The sequence below is a fragment of the Engystomops pustulosus genome, chromosome 1 (genome assembly GCF_040894005.1).
Source record: "Engystomops pustulosus chromosome 1, aEngPut4.maternal, whole genome shotgun sequence".
Lineage (NCBI taxonomy): Eukaryota > Metazoa > Chordata > Amphibia > Anura > Leptodactylidae > Engystomops > Engystomops pustulosus.
The window spans coordinates 271,289,296-271,304,241 of NC_092411.1; the positions used below are offsets into that span (position 1 = coordinate 271,289,296).

At 41.0% G+C, this 14,946-nt stretch overlaps 1 protein-coding gene across 4 annotated transcripts in view; it reads right to left on the reverse strand.

Annotated features, from left to right (window-relative positions):
- SH3BP2 (SH3 domain binding protein 2) overlaps positions 1 to 14,946 on the reverse strand; it is a 71,622-nt gene that overhangs the window by 9,307 nt on the left and 47,369 nt on the right. For all 4 annotated transcript variants that reach the window (XM_072126188.1, XM_072126189.1, XM_072126187.1 and 1 more), the window contains exons 2-7: positions 9,697 to 9,836; positions 4,766 to 4,868; positions 3,293 to 3,410; positions 2,401 to 2,471; positions 1,473 to 1,555; positions 1,036 to 1,095 (exon numbers count right to left, since the gene is read on the reverse strand). In XM_072126188.1, coding sequence (XP_071982289.1) covers positions 1,036 to 1,095; positions 1,473 to 1,555; positions 2,401 to 2,471; positions 3,293 to 3,410; positions 4,766 to 4,868; positions 9,697 to 9,836 — 575 coding nt within the window. The remainder of the gene's footprint in view (positions 1 to 1,035; positions 1,096 to 1,472; positions 1,556 to 2,400; positions 2,472 to 3,292; positions 3,411 to 4,765; positions 4,869 to 9,696; positions 9,837 to 14,946) is intronic.

Genomic DNA, 14,946 nt, shown 5'->3' on the forward strand with positions numbered 1-14,946 from the left:
ATGCGATACGCTGGTCGGAGAAGACAACCAGGGCTAGTCTTAGTATATGCCCTCCAATGTATTTAGTGTAATACATACATGTCTGAGTTGGAAAAGTCAAATAATCTAGAAAAAGTAAGTCCAGTTACAACTATGACATTTAGGTTTTCTTTAGTAAACTATAAACTGTACTCAGCCATAGTTATATTTCTGAATCAATTACTCACCATTTTCTAGTTCTCTGCTTAATGTCATGTTTACTTTCAGCAGATAAACAATAGGTCCCTGGTCATGTGATGTCACACAGGTGCACGCCTCATTATATATCACAGAGCGTAATCAGAGCTGTGTGTTATGACAAGTCAGGCACCTGTGTGACATCACATGACCAGGAGTATAACGAGCCGGGCACCTATATGACATCACATGACCAGGGAGCTAACGAGCCATGTACCTTTGTGACATCACATGACCAGGGATATAACGAGTCGGGCACCTGTGTGGCATCCCATGACCAGAGATATAATGAGCCGTGCACCTGTGTGATATCACATGACCAGGGATATAACGAGCCGTGCACCTGTGTGACATCACATGACCAGATATACAAGGAGCCGGGCACCTGTGTGACATCCCATGATCAGGGTTATAACAAGCTGTGCACCTGTGTGACATCCTATGACTTGGGAGGTAACGAGCCGTGCATCTGTGTCATCTCACATGACCAGGGATATAAAGAACCATCACCTGTGTGACATAAGATGACCAGGGATATAACGAGCCGTGCACCTGTGTGACATCGCATGACCAGGGATATATAACGAGCCGTGCACCGGTGTGACATCACATGACCTGGGATATAACAAGCCATGCATCTGTGGACATGACCATGGAAGCTTCCTTTACAATGTCAGCAAGTAGAGATCTAGAAAACACTGATGAACTGATACAGAAAGTATATTGAAAAAATTCTAAGTCATGCTGCTGGGTTAGGGACCTCAATCCTAGTGACCAGTCCCCTTTAAGATGAAACATTTTTAGCTAATAATAACTTACCATCCAATACATCTGGTTGCACATATTCCTCTTCATCATCATCTTCATCCTGGCAGCTATCTGTAAGAGTATAGAGAAAGTTTACCCTGTACAGCGAGTTCACATGTATACATATATACATACAGACATAGATACTGTATATAGGGTATAGAACGTGGTGATACCACCAATCCAATATACAGCTAATGAAATCTAGCGGATACTAATCTATGAGACAATTCTGACTATATCAGCAATATACAGTGTGACCTGCATTGATCAAGCCGACCAACGCCGAGAGGTGACAATTACTACGGATCATCTGTTTCCCATGCAGTTTGGATATTCTGCTCATACTGCTCCATTGCAGCTTGTCAGATGAAACAACATTCACTTTTATTATGCTGTACTAAAATAACAAATCTGTCATAAGTCGTATAAAATGTATGAAATCTTACCATCTGCAGAACTGTGCGTGTATTTTATATCCACAGGACGTTCCACGGATCCATAAAAACTATCCGAGTCAGAACCGCTGTCACTGTGAAGGAAACAATCAGCATGTTATCTTTACTAAGCATAGAGAACCTTCATCAACCTATCCTTCATCCAGGAAATCTACCATCAAAATCCTTCATGATAAACCAGGGGCATTTACTTTATAGATCCAGGCACAGTGACTGTGGTAATCATCTTATATCTGTTATCTGGACTCCTTCCTTCTAAAAATCAACTTTGAAATTATGCTAATGAGACAGAAGGGTTCCTGGAAGCGTTACCAGAGCCCTTCTGTGCTCTAGCTTCACAGGCTATTACACTATACAAAAGCACTTTCCCTCCCTCAGTGTGCTGAAACTCACTGCTGTGATATTACATAAGGCAGTGGGAGAGGAAAGTGCTGAGGGAGCAGGAGGAGGGGGGGCAGTGTAACGGCCTGTGAAGCCACAGAACAGAGGGGCTCTGTTAGAACCCCCAGTGCTCTTCTTACTCATTAGCATCATTTTAAAAGTTGATTTTAGAAGGCAGGAGGCCATCAATAACAAATATAAGACGATTACCACAGTCACGGTGCCTGGATCTATGAGTAATGTCCCTGGTTTATCAGGATGGATTTTGATGATAGATTTCGTTTAAGCAAAAATTTGGCATGCTCTGAGCTTTTCTTATACCAATAAAGAAAGTAATTCAGAATATGTCAACATGTAGGGGAGTCAGCATTGTGGTAAATCTACCATGATCTAAAGGATTGGGCATACTAAAATCCAACTACCCGATCCTTAGCCTCCCGTAAGTTGATCATTCAGTACCAATAAAATCAGCAGGATCAGGTATTATATCTGATGTGTATGACAAGCTGAAGAGGTGTAGAGATGAAGAAGTAATTACCTTAGGTCAGTTATTGTCTCCTTTTTCTCGTGGTAGTGATCAATCTCTTTCCTTAGGGCCAGCATCCATTTCTAAGAGAGAAATATTATCCATCAATAGGGATCCCCTAGGTTTGAGTATAAGCCATTCTCTACAGCTCTTTCCATATGTGAGATAAGCGAGGGCCGGGCGTGGGATCATAGGTGGACACTCCTTAAAGGGGGTGACGTCACATCGTCAGCCTTAAACAGGCCCGAGTCAGAGGCATCTCATCACCACTAGGCCTCTGTATAACAATCTAGGCCGGTAGTGATGGGAGGGCTAAGGACCTAGATAAATATAAGTCCTTTATTGTTTTTACACCACCTCAGGCCCATATTAACACAAATTATGAACCTGGACAACCCCTTTCAATTGGGTTTTTCAAGAATGATAAACATTGCTGGGGCCGACAAACCTAACGAGAAGACTAGACTGCCCTCTCATTGCACAATTACAATGTGGGTCATTTACTAAGGGCTCGATTCGCTTTTTCCCGACGTGTTACCCGAATATTTCCGATTAGCGCCGATTTTCCATTAATTGCCCTGGGATTTTGGCGCATCGGCGCTGGCATGCACGTGACGAAAATCGGGGGCGTGGCCGAACGAAAACCCGACGGATTCGTAAAAACCGCCGCATTTTAAAAAAAAATGTCACGGGACTCGCGCTTACCTTCACTTGGTCCGGCTTGGTGAAGATCAGTGCATTCCAGGGAACTTCAGCGCAGCAGCGCCACCTGCTGGACGTCAGAGGAACTACCTTAGTGAATCCCGGCCGGACCCGAATCCACCGCAGAGAACGCGCCACTGGATCGCGAATGGACCGGGTAAGTAAATCTGCCCCAATAATGTGTGTGGTGTTTCACGCCTACCTTCCTTTCCTCTTCAGAGGCTGCCGAAAAGTACCAGGTACGATGCTTCTTGCTTATATGTACCATCTTGAAGGGGAATACATTATTAGAGGTTGTCTCTTCTGCTGCCCGCATCACCCTGATAAAGACAAGAAGTTTAGAGCCATTGTAGAACCCCCACAGCCAAATGTTACATTAACAAAACCACAAAGAACTCAACATACAGATCTACGTGTCTCCATGGTAACAGACTGCAAACAAAATTTGTGTAGTCAGATTCTTATATGTGCCTCCTTTTCTACTGACTGTAGAGGAGGCAGAGTTAGTGAAGTATCATACGTCATCTGGATGGGACTACACATTTGTAGTCTGTTCCCCGTAGAGACACACTGGCCTGCATGAGAGCTGTATACATAAACACGTACATAAACCAATGGGGGGAATGTATCATTACAATTGGTCTTTGACTTGGTTGTCACTGTTCAATTCCATTTTTGTTTTATCTGAATTCATCAAGTGAGTCAATGTTTGTTGTTGTATTTGTTTTTTTTGCTTTGTCTCATTTCTTCTCTTTTTTGGCGCACACGTCCCTCTAAGAAGCAATTGGTCTTGATAAATTTGGTAGTGGTGTCCTATTTCTACGCCAGGGGGTGACTGGAGTCATTTTGCTCCAAAACGAAAGTTTGCAACAAATCGCAATTCAGGAATTTAGTTCAGCATTCTGAAAACTAGTCTAAGCAAATAATGAATTTGGTGCCAGCAGGGTCTAATTTTAAGGACATCTAGCACCAAATCTAGGAGGGGTTGGGGGAGTCCTCCCGCCACGTTCAGGCACATCTGCTACACTGAAATAAAGACTTTGTAAGTTTATGCAAATGAGCCATTGACGCTCACCCCTCCTCTAGACGTGACATCACCTGGCTGTCTGCTAATCTCCTCCTCTTGGCCGGACGAAGTCACGTCTGTGTCTCCTTGTGCAGCCGCACTTCTCCCTGTCTGGCTGCACCAGGTAGTTATCTTACGCGCATGTGCAATATTAACAGATACCCAGTTGACGCCACCGGCTGTCTGCGGCGCTTGTGGCTGGCGATGTGGGGAATATCAATGAGGGGTCGTGCATAATTTATCTTCCGACGGAGCCAGGAGGCGCTCGGCTAGTAGAGAGGTGAGCGCCTCCGGCTCATTTGCATAAACGTACAAAGTCTTTATTACGGTGTAGCAGACGTGCCGTAATATGGCAGGACGACTCCCCTTTCACCCCTAAGTTAACAAGCATGCATTGGGTGACAGTCTACCACCCCTAAATGTGGTGCTAGATGTGCCTTAAAGTGACTTTGCACTATCCTATGTTTATTTGGCGCAATGGAAAGTCACAAAACAGCATTTGTACCACAACTGCGCCAAAACATTGCCAAACATAGACAAAAAACCCAATGATAATTCCCCCCCCCCCCCCTGATAGTTTTAGTTGTAAGTGGAGCCATCACTACTTACCTGTTGTATCCGTTTAGTGAGAAGGCGCCTTGGGAGGCTGCTGAGGTGCTTGATTTGAAGTAGTACACACATCCTTTATGGATGATAACATATCTGAGGGGCCCTAAAAAGAATAGCAAGACTGGTGTGACTTACAACGGCAGAACAATGTACCATCCAAACAATGGAATTTAGTTTCCTTAAAACTGTCCCATTAAAAATTGCCTCCAAAAACATTCAATAAAAAAATGTTACATCCTGTAACGTTGTAGACTTCAGAGCTGAAATCAGCCATCATTTCTGACTGGCTCAATGCTTTTTCAAAACTTACTTAGTGATTTAAAGGGAACCTGTCATCAGAAATTGACCTAATAAACCACTACCAGTATGTTGTCAAGCAGTTGAACAGGTTCTAGATCATGTTTCTTTCATGGCCTAGTGTGGTGGCATCATCCAGAACATCAACTTTGAAGTAAGATGTCATTTGGTTGTATAAAGTCAGGGAGGTGGAGAGTTTAACACTAAAGTCAAGCTCTCCCTGCCTCTCAACACCTCCTCCTATGTGTTTAACATCACTCACCGGACTTCAGTAAATCTGATCAATGATGTTCCTGGACGCAGATCCATAATTACAGTGAAGGGGGCGTTCTAAGCCAGGGAGAGCTTGACTTCTGTGTTAAACTCTCCACCTCCTTGACTTCATAAAACCAATTTACATCCCACTTCAATGTTGATTTTCTGGATGATGCCACCACACTGGGCCATGAAAGGAACATCATCTAGAAGCTGCTCAGCTCCTTGACAACATACTGCTAGTGGTTTATTAGGCCAATTTCCGATGACAGGTTCCCTTTAAATGATGGGATTTGCCCTCTGTACGATAATCTGACGCAGGATACAACCTTGTATTTATGTTGTGTATGAGGCGTATGGACTGTACTTTGGTGTCCAAACTGAGCATAGTCTCAGATTACAAACTTTCGCTAAAACTTAGCTCAAAAGTTTTTGTGGCAGGTGTTTTTTTTTTAAATGACTTACATATTTTAGAATCCATATTAGGAATCAAGAGGTCAAACCCTTCCACCCTCCTTTAGGCATCTGAAGAACCACTTGAAAGGGAACTTCCACCCAGACATCATCTTATCAGATAACCACAGTGAGTGGCTTACTGCACAGAGTCTCTATCTCCACCATTCATATGCCTGCACCTGACTGCCACCTCGTAGTTATCAGCAGAGTCATTGTACTGATCTACTTTTCGGGGGATTACAGCACCTGTGCGTCATTAAGGTCACTACAAATTTTTATGAAATCTTACCAGAGGCGCTGAATAATATTTTGCAGACAAGATACATTTCTTAATATATCTTTTAGCAACCAAAGCTGTTTTTTTTTAACACACAATCAATACTATATACATAACAAAAATGGATTAGTAGCAGCCTGCCATTAGAAGGAGCTAAAGGGCTTAATGAATACAGGCGGTCCCCTACTTAAGAACACTCGACTTACATACGACCCCTAGTTACAAACGGACCTCTGGATGTTGGTAATTTATTGTACTTTAGTCCTAGGCTACAATAAACAGCTGTAACAGTTATCACAGGCGTCTGTAATGAAGCTTTAGTGTTAATCTTGATTCTTATGAGAACCCAACATTTTTAAAATCCAATTGTCACAGAGACCAAAAAAAGTTCTGGCTGGGCTTACAATGATAAAATATACAGTTCCGACTTACATACAAACTCAACTTAAGAACAAACCTACAGACCCTATCATGTATGTAACCCGGAGACTGCCTGTATTGTGATATTATTGAGATCAATATGTGTACAGTATGTAGTTAGCTCCCTCTAGTGGTAGCTTTAGGCAGCGAGAATTCTATTGTTTAAAGAAAACCTACCATGTGGAATCTACTATCAGAAGTAGATGTGATGGTGGATTCCTCCTGCTGCCTCTGCCCTAATCTGTCATTTAATAATTGAGGAACATAACTTGTTAAAAAATGTATTTTATTAAGTTTCCATTTAGATTTAGAAATGCATCTATGCAGAGGATTTGTTTTTTTGTATCGAAATAACAGTTCTGACTACTATAAAAGATATGTGGGGTCTAATATGGACCCTAGTGCTACAATGTAGACATATACTATGAGTCCCATAGAGAGCTATTAAAACCATCATAGGAGAATATGATCTTCATCTGCTTCTTCTCCTTAAAACATTTAGCTAGCATATCAGATAAGCCATACGTGAAATATAGATTCAGGAACTGTCTGTCTGCTGTCAATGTCAGCGACGGATGACCACATAGACGTGTGGTTTAGCTACTGAATGTCACAAGACGTCCTCACGGAAAGTCCTCAACCTTGGCTTGCTGAGTGCATGTCTCATTTTAACTAAGAATATTTTTTAAAATGCAATGGTGAAACAAAACCAAGTCCCCACCATATGCCTGCAAAATTATCATAGGGGAAATCTTTTGACATATTGGGGCTCATTTACTAAGGGTCGCTGAGCACACTTTCGTCAGACTGTTCGGCGTTTTTGGGGATTGCACGGCTTGGGCAGGTATTTAGCTGGTGTTTGTGCTGAGATTGTGTTGCACATCGGACCATCGGACGATCCGACTAATTTGGACTGAGTGCGGGATTTAACTTTTAAATTGTATCGAAAGACAATGCACTCACATGTACCAGGAAGAAGAAGGTGAACTCCGGCAGATCGGAGCGGGGAAGCGACACATGCAGGATATCGGGCGCACAATCTTAGTGAATGGCGGCACAGCGCATTATAGACGGACGATGCACTTTCGGGGAACTCCGTTGGACCGGTAAATAAATCTGCCCCATTATGCATATATGGAAGTCTGTGATCCGATTTTCTGGATAAAAAGACTTTATGGACTAATCAGAGAAATCTGATCACCCAAAATGACAATTACCTACTTAATTGACAACTGGGGCGTTACCATTTTTCTTGTCATATGGGGGTCTCAGCAATGTGAAATGACACTCTGTATTTGTGAAAACTGATACAACAAATAACAAAAAACGAATACAGCAAGGTGTACGAGCGAGCTGCAGGAAACAGGAAATGTCACTATACTGTGTGTACTCAAAACCCTAATGCCCCCCCAATGCCAAATCTAAGCCTACAAGCTGAGCCTTGTCCAACCAACAAGTTTCCAAATGATAGTGTGTTATTTGCAAAGTGATTAGAGAATAGGAGAAAGAGAATAAGGATTTGTAAAACACACAAGGCTACAAAGAAACAATACATGTACTATAGACCTCGGAGTCTATGACAAATATGCGCTATGATAAAGGAGGGTTAAAGGGTTGGTATGAGGTTAAACAAAAGTGATCGCTTTTCTGGTAAACAAGACTTTACAACTCATTTACAGTACTGCTATAACTTCAGAGACCGCCATTGTTCATCAGTTGCATGATGTATGTTGTATGCACGGCCACTTGTGCCATCGCAGTTTGCTATACAATTGATATAAACGTTTTGTCTTTTGCTTAAAACTGTAAAACTGTAAAACTGGACAGAAGTACCCATAATCCGTAAATTATAACATTCTAATGGGAACCAATGGTAGCACATTTGGTGAACCGGCTCTACTCTTAAAGGGGTTGTCAGCAAATAATTGATATTGTTTGTATAATGAAAAGTTATTCTATTTTCCAATATACTTTCTGTATTATGAGCAGATATATAACGAGCTGTGCAACTTTGTAACATCACATGACCAGGGATATAACAAGCCGGGCACCTGTGTGACATCACATGACTCAGGATATAATGACCTCGGCACATGTGTGACATCACATGACCAGGGATATAACGACTTGGGCACTTGTGTGACATCACATGACCAGGGATATATAACGAGCTGTGCACCTGTGTGACATCACATGAGCAGGGATATAATGAGCCGTACACCTGTGTGACATCACATGATCCCGGATATAATGACCTGGGCACCTGTGTGACATCACATGACCAGAGATATAAAGAGCCGTGCACCTGTGTCACATCATATGACCAGGGATATAAGGAGCCATGCACCTGTGTGCCATCACATGACCAGGGATATAACGAGCCGTGCACCTGTGTGACATGACATGACCAAGGATATAACGAGCCGTGCACCTGTGTCACATCATATGACCAGGGATATAAGGAGCCATGCACCTGTGTGCCATCACATGACCAGGGATATAACGAGCCGTGCACCTGTGTGACATCACATGACCAGGGATATAACGAGCCGTGCACCTGTGTGACATCATATCACCAGGAATATATTACAAACCGGGCACCTGTGTGACATCACATGACCAAGGATAACCACTAGAAGTAAACAATGAAGCTTCCTATAGAATGACAGCAAGCAGAGATCTAGAAATATGTGAGGAATTTATACAGAAAGTATCTCTAAAAATTGTATAACTTTTCATTACACAAACAATATCAATTAACTGCTGAAAGTTGACGACGACTTTAACGGGATTCTAATAGTCACCAAGCTCATTCCATGTTAGTTGTGGGGCAACTGTTGTGTGTAGAGGACGCCCATAAGAAGCCAAAAGTTTTACAAGAGAAATAATAAGTAGATTATTATCCTTGGCTATAAATACACCTTGATACAATTCTAATTTCCAGTTTTGAAGTTCCGGTGAAGGTGCTGATGACTATACAGAAGGGGCTCTAATAGTCAATCAGTGGGGCTCAACCTCATAGAACCATGAATAGCTATATGGGGTGCAGAAATAGCAGACACATTTGGGTTCTGGGTTTCGGGGAGGTACAATAGTCTATCAAGCACCAGTATTAACAATGTCACCTGGCAGATAGGGGGTCTTATTACAGATTCTCCATTGGAATACAGACACATCAAGCTCTAGACATGTTGGGACCATCACCCTGGATATTTTGGTAACTTACATTTGAACAGCTGTAATTGAGTCCCTCCTCTCTTGTGCAAGTATCCTGAGATAGTGACTCCTCCCGGCATCGTCAGTAGGTTCTGGGCACCGATGGCCTTCATGGGAATGGGCCAGTTGACTTCTCCCGATGCCATATTTCTGTAAGACATGGAGTGAATTAGTCCTGTTCACAAATCAAGGTCATCTTACAGCTCCAAGTAACACAAAACAGGTTGTATCCAAAACTACCAAGCTGCACTTATTAGTTCCTTGTTTCGATTCCAAAAACCTGCTGCGACTGTGTGAACAGGATTACAGGAGCAGTAGTCATCGTATTCCTGCATTCAGTAGCATAGGTCACACCGGCCCCGTCAGCTTAACGTCAATGTTATGACAACCTTCAACCCTTTCACTGTGGCATCATGCCAATGCAAAACATCCCCGAGCAGGGCACTACCTAATAACACAGGGGAGTTTCCTTGTAGAAGAACCAGCTAATTATTATCTGACATTCACCTGAAACCAATCCTGAAGCCCTGTTATCTATTAACGGCTGATTCATATAATACATTTAATAACACCCTAGACACACTTAAATTTCTAAAATTAGAGTGTATACAATATTAGGACCATTTTTTATTGCTCCAATGGATCTAAAATAAAATCTGAAGCGAATTTGTTTATAACCTCTATTAAAAATCCCAAATCGTTTCATGTAAACAGCTAATATAGAGACCTAGGTGGCGTCATGGTAACAGACTACAAACACTGTGTAGTCTGACACTTGAAAAGAAGAAAGAATAATCCAGCGTGCTGCATCCAGGTGGTAAAAAATCTTGATTGCTTTATTATGGACTCGTAGTCCGGATAAAATCTGAGTTATAGAATTGTGACTGCCGCCGTAGTCACAGCACAGCAAAACCGCAGATGGTGTAAGTTAGCCTACTCCGGCCAACGCGTTTCCAGTGTCATCCGACACTCTTAGTCATGGCAAAGGCTTTGGACGCTGAGTGAATGTTAAATGTAAAAGTGACCGGAAGCTGAGGTGCGCTTCGGGCGAAATGGAAAAAGCGGGATAGATTCACGTAGCGTTCAAAGACATGGAGAGATGGAATCCAAATGTCAGATTGTAAAACATTGACAGACTTATGATAAAACGGTAAGTAAATATACAACAATAGGATGGTAACTAAATGTCTTAACATTACTATATTCAATTCAAATGATTATTGGTAACATTGTTTCAGCAATGATCGTTTAGACTATTAGCTTGCGTTGTTTGGTATAATATGGTGTCATTATAAGACATTTGAATCCTTAGTCTGTCATAATGTATTAAAAACAATTTTAAAAGAAAAGGAAAAATTCCTTGACTAATTTACAGTAACCATGTGCGAAAGATTGCCCATATAGAAGAGTAAATTGCTGTGCAGATATTGTCATGTGCAAAGTAAATATTGTGTAAAATTATACACAATATTTACTTTGCACATGACAATATCTGCACAGCAATTTACTCTTCTATATGGGCAATCTTTCGCACATGGTTACTGTAAATTAGTCAAGGAATTTTTCCTTTTCTTTTAAAATTGTTTTTAATACATTATGACAGACTAAGGATTCAAATGTCTTATAATGACACCATATTATACCAAACAACGCAAGCTAATAGTCTAAACGATCATTGCTGAAACAATGTTACCAATAATCATTTGAATTGAATATAGTAATGTTAAGACATTTAGTTACCATCCTATTGTTGTATATTTACTTACCGTTTTATCATAAGTCTGTCAATGTTTTACAATCTGACATTTGGATTCCATCTCTCCATGTCTTTGAACGCTACGTGAATCTATCCCGCTTTTTCCATTTCGCCCGAAGCGCACCTCAGCTTCCGGTCACTTTTACATTTAACATTCACTCAGCGTCCAAAGCCTTTGCCATGACTAAGAGTGTCGGATGACACTGGAAACGCGTTGGCCGGAGTAGGCTAACTTACACCATCTGCGGTTTTGCTGTGCTGTGACTACGGCGGCAGTCACAATTCTATAACTCAGATTTTATCCGGACTACGAGTCCATAATAAAGCAATCAAGATTTTTTACCACCTGGATGCAGCACGCTGGATTATTCTTTCTTCTTTTCAAGCATTCATTTACGCAGAGGTCCGTGCGGAATCCGTGTCGTGCAGTACAGGTTGGAAGCATTGGGTGAGCAACAGAAATAACGCACTTATATTGTCTCGGTAGTCTGACACTGCAGGTATTTTTTTAATGTATCTCTACTGTCTGCAGGGTAGCAAGGAGAGGGAATTCGACAAAAGGAGGCAGAATCAGACAAAAACTTATTTGTAGTTTACACCCATGTAGACTATGACCCCAGCCAGAATTTTTTTGCGATTTGGATTTTAAAAATGTTGGGATGTCTTAAGAAACAGGATTAACAATAAAGCTTATTTGTCATAACAATTAACAATAAAGCTTATTTGCAGACACATTTGATAACTCCTACAACTGATCATAATAGCCTAGGGTTAAAGTACAGTAAATTACCAACATCCAGAGGTCCGTTTGTAACTAGGGGTCGTCTGTAAGTCAGGTGTTCTTAAGTAGGGGACCACCTGTATATATGTTTTTAAAGAATGTTTGATTTATCTCAAAATATGTTTAAAAAATTTACTTTTTTTCTGTTTCCGCTTTGCATTTCTAGAAAATCTCTAACATATATAACCTGAAATCCAATTGCTTGTTTTAGGCAACTTTTCCGCTTTTTAATTTGCACTGATTTTGATACATTTCCATCACTGTACATTAGTAAGTTATTTTTCTTCCTTCACAATTGCAGTCTAAAAAACATACTAACTGGACAAACCTTTAAATGATTCTTTGGGGGGTCATTTATCTTCGGCTTTTTCTCTTTTTTCTCTCCTATATTTGCAACTTTTTTGGTGTATGTGCATATTCAAACCAAAATTTGCAACTCATCCACTCGCCTAGCAAAGTTAAATGAGCAACAATTCGTCCGTGTTGCGCCTCATCTATCTTTAAAATCTGCTGTGGACATATAAAAAAGTTACAATTTTGGCACAAATCGAGGTAAAATTGGGCAATTTTGACTCAAATAAACTCCAGGCCCGAGCAAGTGTAGGAAATCGTTTTGGAGGGGGTTGCAGAATAATTTGCGACTTTCGTACAAATTTTTATTTTTTTAAAAAAAAAGGTAAAAGAAAATTTAAAAGACACAAATGCCTGATATATCACCCTCCCAGATAAATGAAACAAGTCCAATACCCAGAAAAAGCAAAAAAAAATTATAGACCCCCACAAATGTCCTGACTAAAGATAAATGACCCCCTTTGTCTCTATAAGTAGAAAACCCATAATTTTGTTTATTGAACTTTGCCTGAACTTCTGATTACAAGGCTGGATTATCTTAAATGAGTATTAATAGACGGCGGTATAAAGTGAAGATTGTAGCCGCACTGAGCTACTATTATCTCCATCAATCACTTCTCTGTCTGATAACTTTTTATTTTGATGAAAGAAGATTCGGAAAGAAAAGATCCTGGAAAATTCTAGCCAACACATATTTGCATGAATTTTTAAAGGGACACTCCAGTCACAGCTGATTCGGACAATACCTTGTGCAGGGCCTGAAGGGAGGAGTAGGACTCTAGGTTCTGGCAAAGTCTAGGACAGTGATAGCGAACCTTTTAGAGACCGAGTGCCCAAACTACAACCAAGTCCGACTTATTTATCACAATGTGCCAACGCAAACATTTAATTCATGTTTTATACTCCCTTCTCTGTCACAGCTTTCATTGATATCAGCACCTGAGGACACCGATAAAGCAGAAAATAGAAGAAATTTGGATGATCATTGTAGCTTCCCTCCAGGGTCCCATAAACAGGAAGAATTGTCAGGGCCGGAGCAGGAGCTACAATGATAATCTAGATCTGTCCACACCTTCCCACTCCTCCAGTAGTCCCAGGTAGAGCTGTCACTTTAAAATATCTCTGTGCACAGCAAGTCCTGGGCTGTATGGGACTGCAGGAAGATACCTGGAGTCCTCTCTGGTGATGGTCTGAGTGCCCACAGAGAGTGCTCTGAGTGCCACCTCTGGCACCCGTGCCATAGGTTCGCCACCACTGGTCTAGGAATACAGGCCCTGCACCATGTATTATGCAATGAATTAGCTGTGACTGGAGTGTTCCTTTAAAGGGACACTAATTTCAATGTATATGTAGATAGATCTTACAGTTAATATGAAACTACTGCTGAAAAGTAAGCGTTTATCGATCGCTGTAGAACACTTAAGACTTCAGTCTGTATAGGGTACATACTTTGTATAAATAGGAGAAACTTTAAGTTGCAGGACCCCAATATAAAATCTGTTCCAGGCGCCCCCCAACTATAATGTATTATAGTACTATTGTCTCCTTACATGGAAAACAGATTAATGTATGGATAAAAGCTTAAGCATGGGCGTAAACAGGGGAGATGCCGAAGGTATGGTCACACCCAGATGTAAGAGCGGTCCTAAAGCTCATCTGCCTAATAAAAAATCCCAGTTATGTACGACATAACTTATGTATGAATGACATGTTGATAAGAGGGGGCTTCACTATCAGACATTTTGAACTAGAGTCCATACATAAGCAAAACCTCTAAACAAAGAATCCCATGTAGCCGACGTGTAATTTAGTTCATTTTAGTTCAAGGTCGATTAGTAACCACAATAATAAATATGCCCTAAAGGAGTTTAGAAAGTTACAGAAGTTCTTCTTTTGCTACAAATTATATACATTTACATAAAACAAAAACCCTCTAATGCAATTCCTTGATGTTATACAGGGAGTCCCCGGGTTACGTACAAGATAGGTTCTGTAGGTTTGTTGAATTTGTATGTAAGTCGGAACTCTATATTTTATCATTGTAACCCCAGACAGATTTTTTTTGGTCTCTGTGACAATTGTATTTTAAAAATGTTGGATTGTCATAAGAATCAGGATTATCTATAAAGCTTCATTACAGACACATTTGATACCTGTTATAGCTGATTATTGTAGCCTAGGGCTAAAGTACAGTAATTATCAATATCCAGAGGTCCGTTTGTAACTAGGGGTCGTCTGTAAGTCAGGTGTTCTTAAGTAGGGGACCGCCTGTATATGGACAGGAGTATAGTAGGGGATGTATAGATTGTGGCTACACTTGGGCCCTGCATCCTAAAGTGTCCAGAAAAGTAACTTGAAGCTGCTGGGCCCCA